Source organism: Vipera berus, assembly GCF_964194415.1.
Source record: "Vipera berus genome assembly, chromosome: 13".
In the NCBI taxonomy this organism is placed as follows: Eukaryota; Metazoa; Chordata; class Lepidosauria; order Squamata; family Viperidae; genus Vipera; species Vipera berus.
Genome location: NC_138216.1, coordinates 7,896,521 through 7,914,817, shown reverse-complemented (window position 1 = coordinate 7,914,817; position 18,297 = coordinate 7,896,521). Strand labels below are relative to the sequence as shown.

Sequence of the window (18,297 nt, the reverse complement as noted above, 5' to 3'; positions counted from 1 at the left end):
GCCTGGGTTCAAGTTGTCACGTGGTTGGTGAAAGTTGCAGAGGGCCCGATCCTTGGCTTAAATCGCCTTCATAACAAATAATAGAATAGAATAGAATAGAATAGAATAGAATAGAATAGAATAGAATAGAATAGAATAGAATAGAATAGAATAGAATAGAACAGAATAGAACAGAACAGAATAGAATAGAATAGAATATAGAGTAGAGTAGAGTAGAGTAGAGTAGAATAGAAAGAATAGAATAATAGAATAGAATAGAATAGAATAGAAAGTAGAGTAGAGTAGAGTAGAATAGAATAATAGAATAGAATAGAATAGAATAGAATAGAATAGAATAGAATAGAATAGAATAGAATAGAATAGAATAGAATAGAATAGAATAGAATAGGAGTTGGAATAGACCTTGGAGGTCTTCTAGTCCAGCCCCCTGCTCAAACAGGAGACCCTACACCATTCCAATCCCCTCTTAAAAGCCTCCAGTGATGGAGCACCCACAACGTCTGAAGGCAAGCCGTTCCACTGCTTAATTGTCCACGCTGTCAGGAAGTTCTCCTTAATTCCAGGTTGTTTCTCTCCTTGATTAGTTTCCATCTGTTGTTTCTTGTCCTGCCCTCTGGTGCCTCGGAGAACAATTTGACCCCCTCCTTTTTGTGGCAGCCCATCAAATACTGGAAGACTGCTACCATGACCTTCTTTTTTTCAAAAGACTAACCAAACCCAAATCCTGCAACCGTTCTTCATATGTTTTTAGTCTCCAGGCCTTCAATCATCTTAGCTGCTCTTCTTTGCGTTTCCCCCAAAGTCTCAGCATCTTCTTTGTGGCAGCTCCTCAAATACTGGAAGACTGCTATCATGTTTGTGGGTACCTCACCTTTACTATTTTTGCAAATAGCACAAGGCAGAGGATGCATCCAACACAGCTTCCTCTTGCTATTTCCCCCACAATAACAACCCTGTGAGTCCTGAGTCAGATGTGGACAAGCTCTTGGCATATGGCAGCCTGCAAACACTTACTAGGTGATGGCAAAGTTGCGCTCAGCTATGGCTTCCAGGTGCTTGGCATAATTGTAGTATGTTGTGCGCAGGTGCACTCGGTCCTGGGTCTCGGCTACCTCGATGGCTTTCTGCCATTGGTCTGAAGCCTGGTAGAACTTGTTCAGAAGATCGTAGCGTTTGCACTGCTTGTACAGCTGCTCGGCGTCTTCCTGGAATGGAGATCAGAAAGCTGGAAGTGAGGGATGCTGCTGTGAACACAAGTATCATTGTTACCATCATCTTGATTGTTAGGAGCCGTGGTGGCGCAGTGGTTAGAATGCAGTATTGCAGGCTTCTGCCGACTGCCACCAGTTCGACCATCACCGGCTCAAGGTGGACTTAGCCTACCATCCTTCCAAGGTCAGTAAAATGAGATCCCAGATTGTTGGGGGCAACAAGCTGACACTGTAACCCACTTAGAGAAGACTTTAAAACACTGTGAAGTGGTATATAAGTTTAAATGCTATTGCTATTGCCCTTCCTTCCTTCCTTCCTTCCTTCCTTCCTTCCTTCCTTCCTTCCTTCCTTCCTTCCTTCCTTCTTCCCTCCCTCCCCTCCTTCCCTCCCTCCCCTCCCTCCCACCCATTCTCATCTTCCTTCCTTCCTTCCTTCCTTCCTTCCTTCCTTCCTTCCTTCCTTCCTTTCTTCCTTCCTTCCCTCCCTCCCTCCCTCCCTCCCTCCCTCCCTCCCTCCCCAGTGGTTAGAATGCAGCATTAGAGGCTGACTCTGCCCACAGTCAGAAGTTTGATCCTGACTATCTCAAAGTTGACTTAGCCTTCCATCCTTCCGAGGTCGGTAAAACGAGGACCCAGATTGTTGGGTGTAAAGCACTGTGAAGCGGTATAGAAGTCAAAGTGCTATTGCTATCATCGTTACAGAATTCTTTCACACGTAATGAAAACATTCTCTGGGATCCTACTTTTAACGAAGAGGAATAAGGTGTCCTTTGCTGCATTCTGAGCTTGGTTGTTTCTTTGCGCACGTTTCTTGACCCAACTAGGCAAACATCACCAGTGCTCGTGCTGATGACGTTACCTACTTTGGTAGCGAAATGTCTGGAAGGAAACAGCCCAGCTCAGAGAGCGCCGAGGAGCCGCTCCGTTCAACCCTCAGCTGCAAATATTCTCCATGCGAAAAAGGAATAAGGGCCCTCCACCTTCCAACGGTGCCTTCTGACACTTTAGCAAGGGTTAATTACAGGAGGAATCTGAGGAACTGATTGGAGCCTACACGCCCAAAATAGAATCATTCTGACCGAAGCAGGATGTTTAAACAAGAGCGAGAAAAGTACGAAGCCGTCCGACCTGCGGGTCACCTCGAGAACAAGGGGGCGTCTTCCTGATGCTCTAGGAAACGGCTCCGCACCAATCAATCGAAATAAAACCATTTCCCAGCAGAAAGAAACTGGGGCTGGGGAAACGCAGACACCCTGGAGCAGGCCTTGGGTGTCTGACCCTGAAGGAAAGGCCTTGGACACTGGCTTGTAAAAGTGGGTGGGAATAATAATCCGGCTCAGATAAAAGCCACGGAGTGCCCAGCGCCTTCGACCTGAGGGCCAGCCCAAGCGAGGGAGAGATTATTTATTCAATCAGCCTAGGTGACATTGGCCAAAGACTCGCAGTCAACATTTCTGTCGCTATGGGAAACAGTTTTGGTTTTTTTGAAGTGGACTTTGCCCCGTCTTACGACCTTTCTTGCCACCGGTGGTCAATTGAGAATCACTGCAGCTGTTTAGTAACATCGTCCTAAAGGGAATCCCCTGTTGGCTTTGCTTGCCAGAAGGTCACAAAGGGGGAAATCGTGGGACCCCTGCAACCGTCATAAATATGAAGCAGTTGTCAAGCATCCGAATGTAAGTCACAGAACCCGGTTGTGTGAAAAACGTCCAGAAGCCTGTTTTTCCCCCCAGTGCTGTCCTAACCTCAGATGGCCATTAAGCAAATGGATGTAAACCAGGGGTCTTCAAACTTGGCCCTTTTTTGTCTTGTGGACTTCAACTCCTAGAATTCCTCAGCCAGGCCTGGCTGAGGAATTCTGGGAGTTGAAGTCTACAAGACATAAAAGGGCCAAGTTTGAAGACCCCTGATGTAAATTAAGGACTACCTGTAAAAAACAATCCACTTTTATTTTAGTTGCCAAGCATCCAACTCTTGATCAAGGGGACCGTGGAGATGCTGCCATGCTCATAAGTATGAAAAACAGCCACAAGTCTCTCTTTTTTCAGGGCTGTTGTAACTTCAGTCGCTAAACAAATTGTGGAAAGTTGAGGACTACCTGCGTTGTAAACTGCGGCATATAAAGTTAATCAATCCATGGGGTAAGTAAATAATCTTGAGAAAAGCCTTTTCACTTACCAGCATGCCCAACTGGATGGCTAACATTGCCACCCTGGCTTCTTGCTCTGGTTCTTGTTCTGCCTCCCGCAATGCCTTGGCTCCCCGCGCGTGGCCCATGTTCCCCAGGCAGACTTTGGCGACATCCAGCCTTTGGGTTTTCACGCACATGCGGGCCATGTTCTCCCAGACGGCTTCACTGCAGGATACAAGAAGAAGGGACGTGGTCCCGGTCAGATTATGAAGACCTTCAGGAACACTGGACCTTCTGCAGGAGAGAAGACCTGTTCAGGGACCATAGCTTAAGAGTGATGTGCAAACCAAGCATCTGGTCTTTAGCTCTTGGTGCACGGGTGGGCCGTGTTCTCCCGGACCGTTTCGCTACAGAACGCAAGGAGGAGGCACATGATCCAAGTCAAGCGATGAAAGACCTTCAAGAATATGGATGGGTGAACAGGAGACAAGACCTCCGTGGAAACCCTATAGCTCAGAGCAGGGGTCTCCAAACTGGGCAACTTTTAAGACTTGCGGACTGCAACTCTCGGGATTCCCCAGCCAGCCTGACTGGCTGAGGAATTCTGGGACTTTGAAGTCCACAAGTCTTGAAAGTTGCCCAGTTTGAAGAGCCCTGGCTTACTTAGAGCGATGTCCCAACCAAGACACCGGATCAGAGACATAATACTAACTCAATGGGTCCAAGTTAGCCAGGCTAGCTTGTTACACGGGCTTCAGTTGAGTCTGTTCTAAGTAGGACCAAGACCCCAAAGTCCTGATCCTAGACTTTTTTGGACCTTCAACAGACTGCTCTTTTTGCTGCCCAGGCTCATCAAAGGCTGATTGTGTTCATGCCGATATTACGCTCAGTGCTTTGAGCGAGAGAGAGAGAGAGAGAGAAAAAAAAATGTAAATCCATAAACTGTCCACCCCTTCCCCCCCTGTATCAAACTCGGAGAATTTCCGGAGTTTATCTTTGGAACTCTACCTCACATCTGTCCTTCATCAACTCTAGCTTGCTGTTCTAATGAATACCATATGCAGTGGAGGAAGGGCGCATGTCAACCTCTTTTGTTCTGAATTTAAGAAGAACACCGCTGATGTTCTTGCGGTACGAATTCTGCATCTTGAACTGCAAAACTGGTCCGTAAAATGCTAGACGTAAACACCCCGTGCATAAGGAGAGCTCCCCCAGTTTGGAACCCACTAAAACCAGCGTTCCTCAAGCTTGGCAGGTGGAAGATGGGTTAGGCATCAATTCCCAGAGTTCCCCAGCCAGTTGAGGTTCCACTTTCCAGAATTCCCGGTCAAAGGCCTCATCTCGCTACCTTCACTATGCTGGTCAGGGATTTTGAGACGTTTTAAAAACATCTGGAAAGAAGCGGGTTGAGGAAGACTACTAAAAAAAAGTACGGCAATTAGGACGCTTCTAGATTTCAAAGGGACACGATGGCTCAGTGGGTTAGGACGCTGAGCTTGTCGATCAGAAGGTCGGCAGTTTGGCGGGTCGAATCCCGAGTGCCGCGTAGCAGAGCGAGCGCCTGTTACTCGTCCCAGCTTCTGCCAACCTAGCAGTTCGAAAGCACGTAAAAATGCAAGTAGAAAAATAGGGACCACTCCGGTGGGAAGGTAACAGCGTTCCGTGCGCCTTTGGCGTCTACTCATGCCGGCCACATGACCACGGAGACGTCCTCGGACAAACGCTGGCTCTTCGGCTTTGAAACGGAGATAAGCACCGGCCCCTACAGTCGGAAACGACTAGCACGCATGTGCGGGGGAACCTTGACCTTTACCTTAGATTTCAAAAGGGATTGGTAGTTAGTCTCATTGGTGTGCATTTCGCCTATTTATTTCTAAAGGACTGGACGTTGTTTAGTTCATCCGAAAAGCTCAATTCTAATTGTACATTTCCTTCTGTTCTGCACCTGGGGTGATAACCTATCTGGCAACCATAGTGAATGTCATGTGGTCTAGCTATGTTATGAGTTAGCTTTGCTGTGTGCGCAAGCGTAAAAAGTTTTTCTAGTTTTTGTCTTTACATTTTTTTTCTTTTACTGTCTGATGAGAGAGGATGTAGTTGGTTAGCTTTCTTTGTTTATATATATTTTTCTTTGGTGATTAAAGGTTTTTAATAGAATATGCGTCGGGCTTTATTTTCCTTCACCCACACACATTATGCATCATCTGAAGCACGGTCCATCACCCTCTGATAGGAAGAATTATTCCTTGACATGGATGACGTTGAAATTTAAAACACAAGTCAGCCCAAGCTCAGGTCCCTACTTGACCATGGAACCCACCAGCTTACTTTGGGCTGATCCGTATCTTTCAACCCAACCCACATCAGAAAAATAACACAACTGGGCTACAAGAGATGGGAAAAGGCAGAGAAGATACAGGAGGCAGGGTGAAAGCCCTACTCAAGGCTAGACGAAAGGAACAGGTTTGCAAATGAGTCCAGCCCCTCTTTTGACTTAAAGCCATCAGCAACGGCTTTAAGAGAGGGTTTGCAGCAGTAGCTCATTCCTGCATGGGTCCAAGGATTGGGCTAGCTAGACAGTGTTTCTCAACCTTGTCAACTTTAAGATGAGTGGATTTCAGCTCCCAGGATTCTTGTTGTTGTGGTTAGTTGTGAAGTTGTGTCCATGGACAACGTTCCTCCAGGCCTTCCTGTCCTCTACTATCTTCTGGAGTCCATTTAGGCTCACGTCTAACTGCTTCAGTGACTCCATCCAGCCACCTCCTTCTCTGTCGTCCCCTTCTTCTATTGCCCTCAACCTTTCCCAGCATGAGGCTCTTCTCCAGTGAGTCCTTCCTTCTCATTAGGTGGCCAAAGTATCTTGAGTTTCAACTTCAGGATCTGGCCTTCTAAAGAGCAGTCAGGGTTGATCTCCTCTAGGACTGACCGGTTTGATCACCTTGCAGTCCAAGGGACTCGCAGGAAGTCTTCTCCAGCACCATAGCTCAAAGGCCTCAATTCTTTGGCGCTCAGCCTTTCTTACCCAGAAGTCTTACACGCAGCTTACTCCGTGCTCAGGTCCCTACCTGACCATGGAATCCACCAAGTTACTTAGGACTGGTCCATATCTTTCAGTCCAACCTGTGAGGATAAAGTTGGGAGATCCTGATGTGGGCCATACTGAGGGTCTTATTACAACTGTAATCATCATCAGTTGTTTATTGTTTATCATTATTATTGTTTATGAGTTATGGGCTTGAGGGCAGGTTGTCCTCAACTGACGACCCCAACCGAGGGCAACATTTTCACTGCTAAGCCCGGCAATGATTAAGTGAACTTTGCCCCATTTAGCAACCTTTCCGGCTACGATTGTTAGGTGAATCGCTGCACTTGTGAAGTTAGCGACACGGTTGTTAAGTAAATCCAGCCTTCCCATTGATAGTGCTTGTCAGAAGGTCGCAAAAGGGGGAATCCCCTGACCCCGGGAGCCTGCGACCGTCATAAATGCGAGTCCGTTGCCAAGCATCTTGAGTTTTGAGCACGTGACCCTGGGGGATGCTGCCGGGGCTGTCTGAAAAAAGAGTCCTACGCCGCCTTTTTTAAAGCCGCCGCTGTAACTTTGCACGGTCACTAAACGAACGGTTGTAAATGGGAGGACTGCCTGCGCCGACGGACTTTTGCAGCGGGAGGCCTCCGTGACCCGCGTGGGCAACTACGTTTCAGGGCTCAGGTTTCAACCTTAAAAAAAATAATAATAAAAAAAGAATTTGTTTTAACGTGCAGAGGGAACGAAGGTTTTCTGCAACGTGAAGCGGGACAAACAAGTTCGTCGCGAACCCCACCTGTTTCCCTCGAGGGGAAGACAGGAACAAGAGAAGGAAAAGACTCATCCTGTCGGATCATGAGCAGGATGGAAGACGGACCGAAGATCTCTTCGGTGGACTTCAAGGTTTTCTGAGTTCTAAACAAATAAATAAATAAAATTCTGGAGGCCTAAGCAGTATTCCCAGCCGGCTTCCCACGCCTCCTCCATTCCCAGAAACGGATAAAAGAAGAAGAGCGTCAGAATCACAAAACCTTAGTTGTCGAGTCCTGAATAGCAGCTAGAAATTATAATCCGGGGGGGGGGACTTGCAAGACTCCTGCTTCTGCCAATCGTTCAGCCTTGTCCTACGAAATTTATTCGTTTATATCCCATCTTTATTTCTGTCAATAACTCAAGGCTGCAAACATACCAAATACCCCTTCCTGCTCCTATTTTTTCCCCACAACAATAACCCTGTGAGGTGGGTTGAGCCGAGAGAGAGTGATAAAAGTCACCCAGCCAGCTTTCGTGGCTAAGGTGGGACTAGAACTCACCGTCTCCTGGTGATTGAGCCAAAGTCACCCAGCTGGCTTTCATGCCTAAGGCAGGACTAGATCTCACCGTCTCCTAGTTTCTAACCTGGTGCCATATATAACCTTAGGAAATGCTAATTTTTTTCTTGGAAGTATAATCCTATTGGATCCTTCCATCTCATCTGACAAACAAATTTTTTTCTTGGAAGTATAATCCTATTGGATCTTTCCATCTCATCTGACAAACAAATTTCTTCACTGTTGTCCAGAAAACCCCAATTCTGATTATTTTTGTTGTGGTAACCAAAAGATGATGATGAAGAAGAAGAAGAAAAAGCAAAATATTCTTCATACTGTTCTTAGCACTGAACTAAGAATGAGCCCGGCAAGAGAGCCACGTAATTTGTGTGCTTCAACTCTCCCAGTTTTCCAAGTTAGATCTGATGCGTTGCGATACCCTTGGGTCCCAAACCTAAGGGATTAAGAACACAGCAGGATCTATTTTGGAGGATCTATTTTTATTGATGATGTTACCTAGTGTGAGTAATGAAACGTCTGCAAGAAAACCACCCAGCTCGGACAGCACCAAGGACCCCCCAGTTCTCCTCCTCCTCCTCCTCCTCCTCCTCCTCCTCCTCCTCCTCCTCCCTTCTAGCACTGATGATGTTACCTAGTTTGGGTAATGAGACTGCAAGGAAACAAGCCATCTCAGAGAGCACCAAGGACCCCACAGTCCTCCTCCTCCTCCTCTTTCTCTCCTTCCTCCTCTCTGCAAACCCCACTCCCTTCTAGCACTGATGAGGTTACCTACTTTGGTAATGAAGCGTCTGCAAGAAAAAACAACCAAGGACGCACGCACACACAGACACAGACACACATACACAAACACACACACGCACCCCGGATGTATTTTCTTCCACCATATCCTTGAGAGGTTGGGGTTTTTTTGTTGGTTTGTCTTACAACCACACAATATTATCTTCACAATTCTTCCTAACAAGAGCACTGCGGGATGAACGCTTCTCTCTGGGAGGGGAAGAGGAGGAACAGCCACGGTGGAGTGAGGCCGGAGGGTGGCTGGGAGTGGGGAGGAGTGGAGAGAGAAAGAGCCGGGACTTTAGAAGTCTGTCTTTGACTTTTCCTTGCAGGAAACACATCCTGTTCACATCGGAGGAGGGCCCGGCCGTGGCAGTGGCTCTGTCGGTTGCAGAGTCGGCTACGCCCTGAGGTTTCACCAAAAACCAGCCGCACAAACAACTGTTTCCTTTTCATGGAGAGATAGGAGGAGAGGGGGGTTGGGGGGGTTGGGTTGTGTGGAGAGAGACAAAACTTCCTTGCAGCAAGGATTCTGCTTTCCTGCTTTTGCCAGGCGCTCCAGTCATCGGGAAAGAGCGGCAGCGGTGGAGAAGAGTCCCCGGGAAATACACGCTCGGCAGCCTGGCAGGACTCTTCCTTGGGGGATGCAAGCATTTCTCTTTCTCTCCGGGATTGGCTTTGGCACAATTTGGCGTTGAAGCCGAGCAGGACCCTCGTGGAGTCGTTCTGAGAAATTCGGGTGACAGCACAACACCACCGTTCCCGGGCTCTTGACACCTCTTATGCAGGGCCCCGCTTCTTCCCACATCTGCGGGCCGGAAGGCTGAAGGGACGGCCGGCCTTTAAGAGGCGTTTTTGGGCCTCAGCTGTCCCGAGGGCACGACTCCATCCCCGGAGCCGCTGCCTACGTCGTCGACCCCTTCGCAAGTTGGTCTTCAGCAAGAATGCGCCTCCTCGACTTCCAACTCTACACCAGCTTGCTCCTGCTCAAAGGGGAGGAAGGCGGATAAAGCAACCCCTGAGGAAGAACGGGCAATCTGGAAGCCGCGCTCTTGCCTCTTTTGGCGCATGGATTTCTCCTCTCTGCCTGGTGGGTCTTTGTGGGGCCAGAAACTTCCCAGCAGCTGACTTTCAAGAATGAATGGCGATGTACTCTAGCCATTCCTAACACCCTCCTTGCACCTGCCTTCCACCCGCCGGCCAAATTCAATGTCCTGCGGCTGATTTGGGGAACGCCTGGATCTTCTCCCGAGAGCGGCTGCCGGCGCTGGGTAGACCGTCAGATATGACAGTCCAGAAACTGATCGCCACAGCCGTGTTCGTAGCTCTGGTGTCCCTTATTCTCAACAACGCGGCTGCCTTTACTCCCAACTGGGTGTACCAGACCTTGGAGGATGGGCGCAAGCGCAGCGTGGGGCTGTGGAAGATGTGCTGGCTGGCAGAGAAGGGGAAAGGAGGTGTGGGCGCAGGTGCCAAGCACGGGCAAGGGGTGGAGCATGAATGTGAAGCCCTGGGTTGGGGCTCAGAGCCAGCCGGCTACCAGGAGTCCCGAAATACTGTCAAACGTAAGTCTCGTTTCTCGTTATTTCTCGACTCGCGTCTTAAAAATGGTCTCTCAGGCACGTCCCACAGATGCTTTTCCGAAAGGCAACTGGATTTTTCTCGGGTGTTTATTTTTTCCTTTTTCTTTTTAAGTCCAGTTGCTTTTTTGGAAAAACACCTTTGGGACAATCGCGACCCGGATGATCGAACATCTCCAAAGAGGTTGGGGGGGGGGGTCTGTCACGCAGCAAACTTTGCTAAAAACGTGGCGGCTGGAAAAATAAATAAATAAATTAGAAGGCGGCCTGTGAAATATTTGCTCCGTGGGGGCTCCATTTGGAAAGGGCGACGGGCTAGAAGCTCTCTGCAGAAGAAGCTTCAGTGAAGCAAGAAAGATAGCCGGGGAGCAAATGAAGAGAGATTGGGTCCCGAAAAATAACACAGTTGGGCTACAAGAGATGGAGAAAATACAGGAGGCAGAATAAATGCCGCGTTCCAAGCTAGATAAAACGAACCGGTTTGCAAGCATCTATTTTGACTTAAAGCCATCAGCAATCCTTTTAACAGAGGATTGGCTGTAGTAGCTGATTCCTGCACTGATCCGAGGATTGGATTAGACAGTGTATCTCCACCTTGTCAACTTTTTAAGATACGTGGACTTTGCCTCCCAGAATTCCCCAAGAATGCTGGCTTGGGAATTCTGGGAGCTGAAGTCCACACCCCCTTTTGAAGTTGAACAAGGTTGAGAAGCCCTGGACTAAATGATCCTTAATCCTTTAATTGCTAGGATGTTGGCTGTTTCATTTTAGGCTTGCAATCCAAATAGGGCACTGTTAAGATGGGTCCCATGGGGATAAGATGGGATCTCTCTGAGATCTTCCCAGCTCACACTCCCAGTCTAAACTCTCGGTTTAAAAAAAAACCAACAACAAACGTGATGGAAGATTTCTCCTTGCAAAATCTTCCTGGTGGGAGAGGATAAGAGGGAGGAAAAAAAATGACAAGACAACAACCAGTTACAAAACTCTTCCCTCCTGACCCCTTTCATTTTGTAACTCTGCTGCAGGCTATAGTCTTCTCTCGACTGCACCTTATTTTTTTTAAAGAAAAAAGAAACTAGAGAACAACTACACTCAGCTCCGTGACACGGGAAGTTTGACCTTTTGTTGTGCTATTTCCAGTTCACTAGGTGGCAATACTTGGCAAGGGGTGGGAAAGGGGTGAGAAAACTTTCTAGGGAAGCCTATTCAAAGCGGAATGTAGGAAGTTTCTTTCCAGCAAGTCAAATTCTTTGCTCCATTTCAGCCAGTGATGTCTGCTCCTCGCTGACTAGGCTTCCCCAAAATTTTAGGACATCCTTTCACAGCTTGACTCCCTCTTCTTTGGGGCAGCCCCTGAGATATTGGAACACGGCTATCCTGTGTCACCTCTGGTCCTTCTCTTCATTAAACTACACATACCCAATCCCAGCAACCGTTCCTTGTATGTTTTCGCCTCCAGTCCCCTGATCGTTTTTTGTTGCTCTTCTCTGCGCTCTTTCTAGAGTCTCGACCTCTTTTTTACATCGTGGCGACCAAAACTGGATGCCGGATTCCAAGCGTGGCCTTACCAAGGCCTTGTAAAGTGGTATTAATACTTCCCGTGATCTTGATTCTATCCCTCTTGACTCTGTCCCGTCATCTGCTACTTGGGAACTATCTGGGAATTTCCCACCCCACCTCATCTCACCTGTTTCCCAAACAGGCCTTACTTAATCTAGGAAGTGGATCCCTCCAAGTTTTCTTCCGGAATAACACGGTCAAATATGTTTCAGAGATAGAATTCTCTGCTGTGTGGTTTTGCTTTTTTCCCCCGGCAGCTCTGATTCTGCTCTTGACCACACAGTTCTTTAATCCCAAAGCAATCTGGTGCTCATCGGGGTCAGAATTCATCCCAGAATATAAAATAATCATGGAAATGTGAAGAAAATGAATTATATGATATTGTTTGATGTTTCGGGGGGGGGGGGGAATCGTTTGAGTCTCCAAAAAGCAGCAGTGAAAAAAACGAGGCCGCCTCTGTGCCTAGATATTTTGGCTAGTTCTCCAGAGCAAGCAAATCCAGAAAAAGAGAAGAAAAGTATATTTACGGAATGGGGTGTACATTTGCAACTGCATATTCCGAAAACCTGTCTATCGATATAGTTCACATACTCTCTTTCTCTCTCGAGAAAAGCAGGATGCGGTGATCAGAAGCAAATCTACAAATCTTCACGTGTTGCTCTTTTGGTAGGATATCAATTTCTCAATCACTGGAAATCTGCTCCTCAGACCCAATTTTGCTTTTAATTAGGCATTTCCTAAATACATTAAGCCACGAGACACTAACATTCAGCAAAGGCCGAGATCCGTTCTAAAATGCAAAAGACTGTGCCAAAAATTAACCGCAGGGGGAACTCAAAAAAGTATAGTCTTGTGAGATCCCACCTTCCACTTTTATGCTGCTAATCTTGATCTTACCAAATAGTTTCTAGACTGACCCAGTGAAGTATGAAAGAAAGAGGCAGCTCAGGAGAAATGAAATGTTATGGAAACCCACTGGCTGCAAAACAGCGAGAGACCTGCTTTCGAGTTAGCCAGGAAGAAGCTGAGGGAATCTAGAGGTCTTGGCAACTGACGTGTACTTATGACAGTTGCAATGTCCTGGGGTCACGTGACGGACCCCCTTTTTGCAACCTTCTGACAAGCCAAGTCAGTGGGGAAGCCAGATTCATGAATAACTGTGGCAAGAAAAGTCTTAAAATGAGGCAAAATTCACCCAAGAACTGCCTTGCTTAGCAACAGAAATATGAGAGAGAGAAGAGAGAGAGAGAAGAAAGAGACAGAGAGAAAGGAGAAGAGAAAGAGAGAAGAGAGAGAGAGAGAGGAGAGAAAGAGAAGAGAGAGAGAAGAGAGAGAGAGACAGAAAGGAGAAAGAGGAGAGAGAAAGGAGGAGAGAGAAGAGAGAGAAGAGAGAAAGGAGAGAAGAAAAAAAGGAGAAGAGAGAGAAAGAGGAGAGAGAGAAAGGAGAGAAGAGAGAAAGAAGAGAGAAAGAAAGAGGAGAGAGAAGAAAAAGAAAGAGAGAAGAGAGAAAGAAAGAGAAGAGAGAAAGAAAGGAGAAGAGAGGAGAGAGAAAGAAAAGAGGAGAGAAAGGAGAAGAGAAAGAAAGAGAGAAGAGAGAGAGAGAGAGGAAAGAGGAGAGAGAGGAGAGAGAGAAAGGAGAAAGAGGAGAGAGAAGAGAGAGAAGAAAGGAGAGAAGAAAAAAAGGACAAGAGAGAGAAAGAGGAGAGAGAGAAAGGAGAGAAGAGAGAGAAAGAAAGAGGAGAGAGAAGATAAAGAAAGAGAGAAGAGAGAAAGAAAGAGAAGAGAGAGGAGAGAGAAGAGAGAAAGAAAGAAGAGAGGAGAGAGGAGAGAGAGGAGAGAAAGGAGAAGAGAGGAAAGAAAGAAGAGACGAGAGAGGAGAGAGAGAAAGAGGAGAGAGGAGAGAGAGAGAAGAAAGAGAGGAGAAAGAAAAAAGAGAGAGAGAGATTAGTATTTTTGTAGTTTTTGGTTAGTTCTCATGGCTGGAAAAATTCTTCTATCCTGATTATGGCCCCTTTAGAAAGACTGGCGCACGGCCATCCTCTCAACTCAAGAATCCAACAATTCTACTCAAGAGTTGCCAATACTGTTTGAGAAGCATGTGTGCCTTTACCGAATGATGTTTTTTTTTAATAAACAGAAGGATTAGCTACAACCCAGAGAAATAGCCAGAGAAAGCTGTTTTCTATCACAGCAATTAAAGAGAATGTGAAGATGCTTAAGAGTGAAGAACGGTTGGCTTTTGGTCTGCGGTTGATAAAAGAAAAAAGGAAATGGACGCCGCTGGAACATTTTTAAGAGTCAATTTCACCCATTATTCTGCATCCCATAATGTCCCTGTCGGGCTCCACAGAAATCAGGGGGAAATGACAGCTTTTTCTCAGTTAATGCTTTGCAAGAAGCCAGTATTGGGTGGCTTAGCGCTGCTTCCAGACAGGAAAGCTCTGTCTTCACAAAATCGACTCTTCTCCTTCTCAAGCCTTCTGAGACTTAGAAGACACATCATATTTGGAGATCGTGAATTTCAAACATGATGTGTTTCTCCCATCCATCTCGGATCTGCAGCCAAGGCACTGGAATTGGAACTTCTCCAGAGCATTTAGTTACATAACGGTGAGGGAAATGCCTCTTTTTTCCACGTTTGGCCAGTTATTTCATGAACTTTGATGAGATCTTGCTCCTTTTTCTAAGATGGGGTGTGTGTGTGTGTGTGTGTGTGTGTGTGTGCGCATGTGTGTGTCTCTCCAAACCTGGCAACTTTAAGACTTGTTGACTTCAACTCCCAGAACATCTTGGCCAGCCATGCCAAGTTGAAATCCACAAGTCTTAAAAGTTGCCAAGTTTGGAGAGCCCTCTTCTGAGAGAAAGGACCTTCAATACATCGTCTTTTCCTTATTTTTGACCGTTTCTGTAAGTTTAATAACATTTCATATATATTTTTTTGTGCCACGATCGGGCTGGAGCAGTGACTGCAGCAACTAAGCCAAGCTTACTGCTTCTCAAAACCAGAGCTGTCTGTCGCATGGAGAACCTCATGCAGAAGCTATCCAGGCAGGTTACAAATCCCATACGTCTCACTTAGCAACAAAAATTTGGGGCTCAGCTGGTAGCCGTAAGTCAAGGACAACCTGTAAATTGGGCAAAGAATTAACAGAATAAGAAAATAAGAGAGTTGGAAGGGACCTTGGAGGTCTTCTAGGCCAGGGGTAGGCAACCTTGGCTCTTTTATGACTCATGGACTTCAACTCCCAGAATTCCTGAGTCAGGTATGCTGACTCAGGAATTCTGGGAGTTGAAGTCCATGAGTCATAAAAGAGCCGAGGTTGCCTACCCCTGTTCTAGTCCAAGCCCCTGCTCAGGCAGAGACCCTATACCAGGGGTAGGCAACCTTGGCTCTTTTGTGACTCATGGACTTCAACTCCCAGAATTCCTGAGTCAGGTATGCTGACTCAGGAATTCTGGGAGTTGAAGTCCATGAGTCATAAAAGAGCTGAGATTGCCTACCCCTGCCCTATATTATGCCAGACAAATGGCTGTCCAGTCTCTTCTTTAAAAACTTCCAGTGATGGAGCGCCCAAAACTTCTGAAGCCAAATCCTTACAGTGATTAATTGTTCTCACTGTCAGAAAATTCCTCCTTAATTCTAGGTTGCTTCTCTCCTTGATTAGTTTCCAGCCTTTGCTTCTTGTCCTGCCTTCGGGCGCTTTGGAGAATAGCTTGACTCCCTCTTCTTTGGGGCAGCCCCTGAGATACTGGAAGGCTGCTATCATGCTGCCCCTAGCCCTTCTTTTTTATTCAACTAGACATACCCAATTGTTGTAACCGTCCTTCGCATCCCAGAGGTGCTTTTTCCCAAGGCAACTGGACTTTCTTCTTTTTCCTTCGAAGAGGTTTTGCTTCTCATCCAGGAAGCTTCTTCAGCTCTGAGCGGATGAGAAGTGGAACATTCTTCAAAGAAGAACAAGAAAGTCCAGTTGCCTTGTTTGAAAAAGCACCTTTGGGATAACTATGACTGGGGATGACTGTGGGCTAATGCCTCCTTAAGTAACACCAGCTGCCTGCAATTAGTGCAGGTTCGAGTCCCACCAGGCTCAAGGTTGACTCAGCCTTCCATCCTTCCGAGGTAGGTAAAATGAGGACCCAGATTGTTGGGGGCAATTAAGCTGACTTTGTAATAATGCCGCTTGGGGTGTGTGTGAAAGCCCTAATAAGCAGGCATATACATAGAATGAAGGCTACTGCTAAGCTTGTAAGCCGCCCTGAGTCTTCGGAGAAGGGCGGGATATAAATGGAATTAAAATTGGGGAAAAAAAAGAATCTCCACAGACGTTCTTCATACGTTTTAGCCTCCAGCCCCCGAATCATCTTTGCTGCTCGTTGATATTTTTCCTTTCCTTTCCTTTCCTTTCCTTTCCTTTCCTTTCCTTTCCTTTCTTTTTTTTCTTTTGGCTTTGTTGCTTATTTTTGCCCAGAGCTTTCCTAGCGGTCCTGAATAAAACGGTTGCTGTCCAAAGACTGGCAGTAGTCACTATTGCAGTGAGTGATGCGCTCAGACCAATGGCTGTGGTTGCAAAGGAATCCTATTCACCGGCCAAAACTACGACAGAACTGGGGATAGCTTTGAAAGCAGCAGCAGGGGCGTGATAAAAAAAAAGGGCCCAGGAGCCAAGGGCGTGAAAGTCTCTTTTTCCAAAGACACAGGAAAGAAGCCAGGGGATGGAAAGCTTGTTTCAACGCAGGCCGGCCTTATTATAGCTCTTTGGGTCAAGCGTTCAAGTCGAGGGGAGTGGTCCCCAGCGAAGAAGGACTACGTGATCTGCTGGGAGTGCTAAATATAAACACCTGTCCAGTTGAATTATATGATTTACAGAAATACATTTCCCAGATGAAGTAAGGGGGCGGGGGGGTGTAAAGGGGGCAGAGAGCCAGGCCAAAGGCAGAGCAGCTCTGTGTGGGAATGGGAAAGAAAGAAATGTTTACAGAGGCAACAGACCAGAGATAATGCTGGGATTTATTAGCCGTGTCTCAGAGGCTTTGGAAAACAGCCAGGCAAAAAACCAAAAAACAACCAGAGGAATTATCCAAAACTTTAGACTGCTGGAGGTTCATGTCTTCTTAGACCAAAAAGGAACAAACCGACTTTTCAGAGACCCCAAGTTCTCCTCCTGCAAAGGCCTAGCTTGGAATGAACCCAGATTTAAGTGGCTCGTCTTTGGCTCTTCCGTTAATGCCTACTTCAACATGGGGTAATCTAAAAGCCAGTGAGGTGGCTTGTTTATCTTTGGCTTAAGAGTGTTGGCTGAAGTCGCCCGCTTTTGCTTTTGGCACTTGGCTTGCGGTTGAACTATTGGCTGAAGCCAGCCGGTTCTGTTTCATTCGATAAGCCACGGTTAAACAAGCCACAATTTAGGACTGCAGCCGAAGTCCCAGCCTAATTTCAGACGTTGCTTACGGGGACCTCTTTGAGACTTTAAGAATGTCGCGTCCTTGTGACATTGGCATGAAAAAGCTTGTGGGGACCGTGGTCTGTTCGAAAGCAGAACGTCGAGGAAAGGTGTCTAATTTGTTGGTTGTTAAATGCACAGTTAGTCCTGGACTTCCAGCTGTTTGTTGCGTGACTGTTTGAAGTTACAACAGCACTGGGAAAAAGAGACTTACAATCGTTTTTCACACTTATGACCATTGCAGCATCCCCATGATCAAAATCTGGAGGCTTGGCAACTGGCTTATATTTATGACGGTCGCAGTGTCCCGGGCTCATGTGCTCACCTTTTGCAACCTCCTAACAAGGAAAGTCAATGGCTTCACTCCACAGCCGTGTTTATCATCTTAACAACAGCAGTATTCACTTAACAACTAGGGCAAAGAAGGTATTGTACAATGGACCAAGGATCACTTAACAACTGTCTCACTTAGCAACAGAAAATATGGGGGTCGTTAAGTCAAAGACACCTGTATATCCAGCCCTTTTCCCCCCACAGAAGTGCAAAGCAACGAATGTCACAGCCTCTCTCCTCTTGTTTTTACCCACAACCACCACTCTGGTGGTAGGGTAGGCTGAAAAAGAGTGAGCTTCCATGACCGAGGGAGAAATTAAAATTAGTCTTGCCATTCCCGGTCCAAAGCCTTAACCACTGTGCCGCGCTGCCTCTCCAATATCTTTTAACAGCATAGTGGTTGTCCTTCCCAGGGTTCAAATGAGTAAGCGAGAGCCATCTGCACAATCCCTCTGGAAAGAGAGAATTTGATCCAGCAAATTAGGTTATTCATTCAATTGATAGGACACTGAAATCTGATAACTCTTGTGTGGTGTCTCCATGTTTACACATTCCTGGCTCGTGTTCAAGCACGGCATACATATACTCTTTCCTCTTGTGGGAAAAGCCAATTTAGGTCAGGAAAACGGGCTGAATGATTTAGGAGCCCGCCGCTATTTCGGCCTAGAAATCAGCTGCCACTGTTCTCACGTTAAGAGCCTCGGTATATCCATATAAGTGGTACTGAGTGCATTGTGTTATTTCCAGAAACAATAAAGGTGGGATAAAAATCTAAGAAATAAATAAGCCCAGACCCTGGAATTCCCCCTTCAGGGCAGCCCATTGATGATCAAACCATGTGACGAAATATCACTCAAAGAATGCATGGATTGTGAAAATATGTGACGGGGTAACGGAGGATTTTG

At 46.7% G+C, this 18,297-nt stretch overlaps 2 protein-coding genes across 4 annotated transcripts in view; one reads left to right on the top strand and one right to left on the bottom strand.

The window, feature by feature from the left end:
* The window catches only part of IFT140 (intraflagellar transport 140), a 73,478-nt gene that overhangs the window by 9,178 nt on the left and 46,003 nt on the right, over positions 1 to 18,297 (bottom strand). Inside the window, exons 19-20 of the mRNA XM_081338227.1 lie at positions 3,390 to 3,567; positions 1,015 to 1,205 (exon numbers count right to left, since the gene is read on the bottom strand). Coding sequence (XP_081194353.1) covers positions 1,015 to 1,205; positions 3,390 to 3,567 — 369 coding nt within the window. The remainder of the gene's footprint in view (positions 1 to 1,014; positions 1,206 to 3,389; positions 3,568 to 18,297) is intronic.
* TMEM204 (transmembrane protein 204) overlaps positions 8,991 to 18,297 on the top strand; it is a 27,704-nt gene continuing 18,397 nt past the window's right edge. For all 3 annotated transcript variants that reach the window (XR_014027789.1, XM_081338232.1, XM_081338233.1), the window contains exon 1: positions 8,991 to 10,040. Coding sequence is in view for 2 of the 3 variants with exons in the window: in XM_081338232.1 (XP_081194358.1) it covers positions 9,761 to 10,040 (280 nt within the window). In the remaining variant the exon portion in view is untranslated. The remainder of the gene's footprint in view (positions 10,041 to 18,297) is intronic.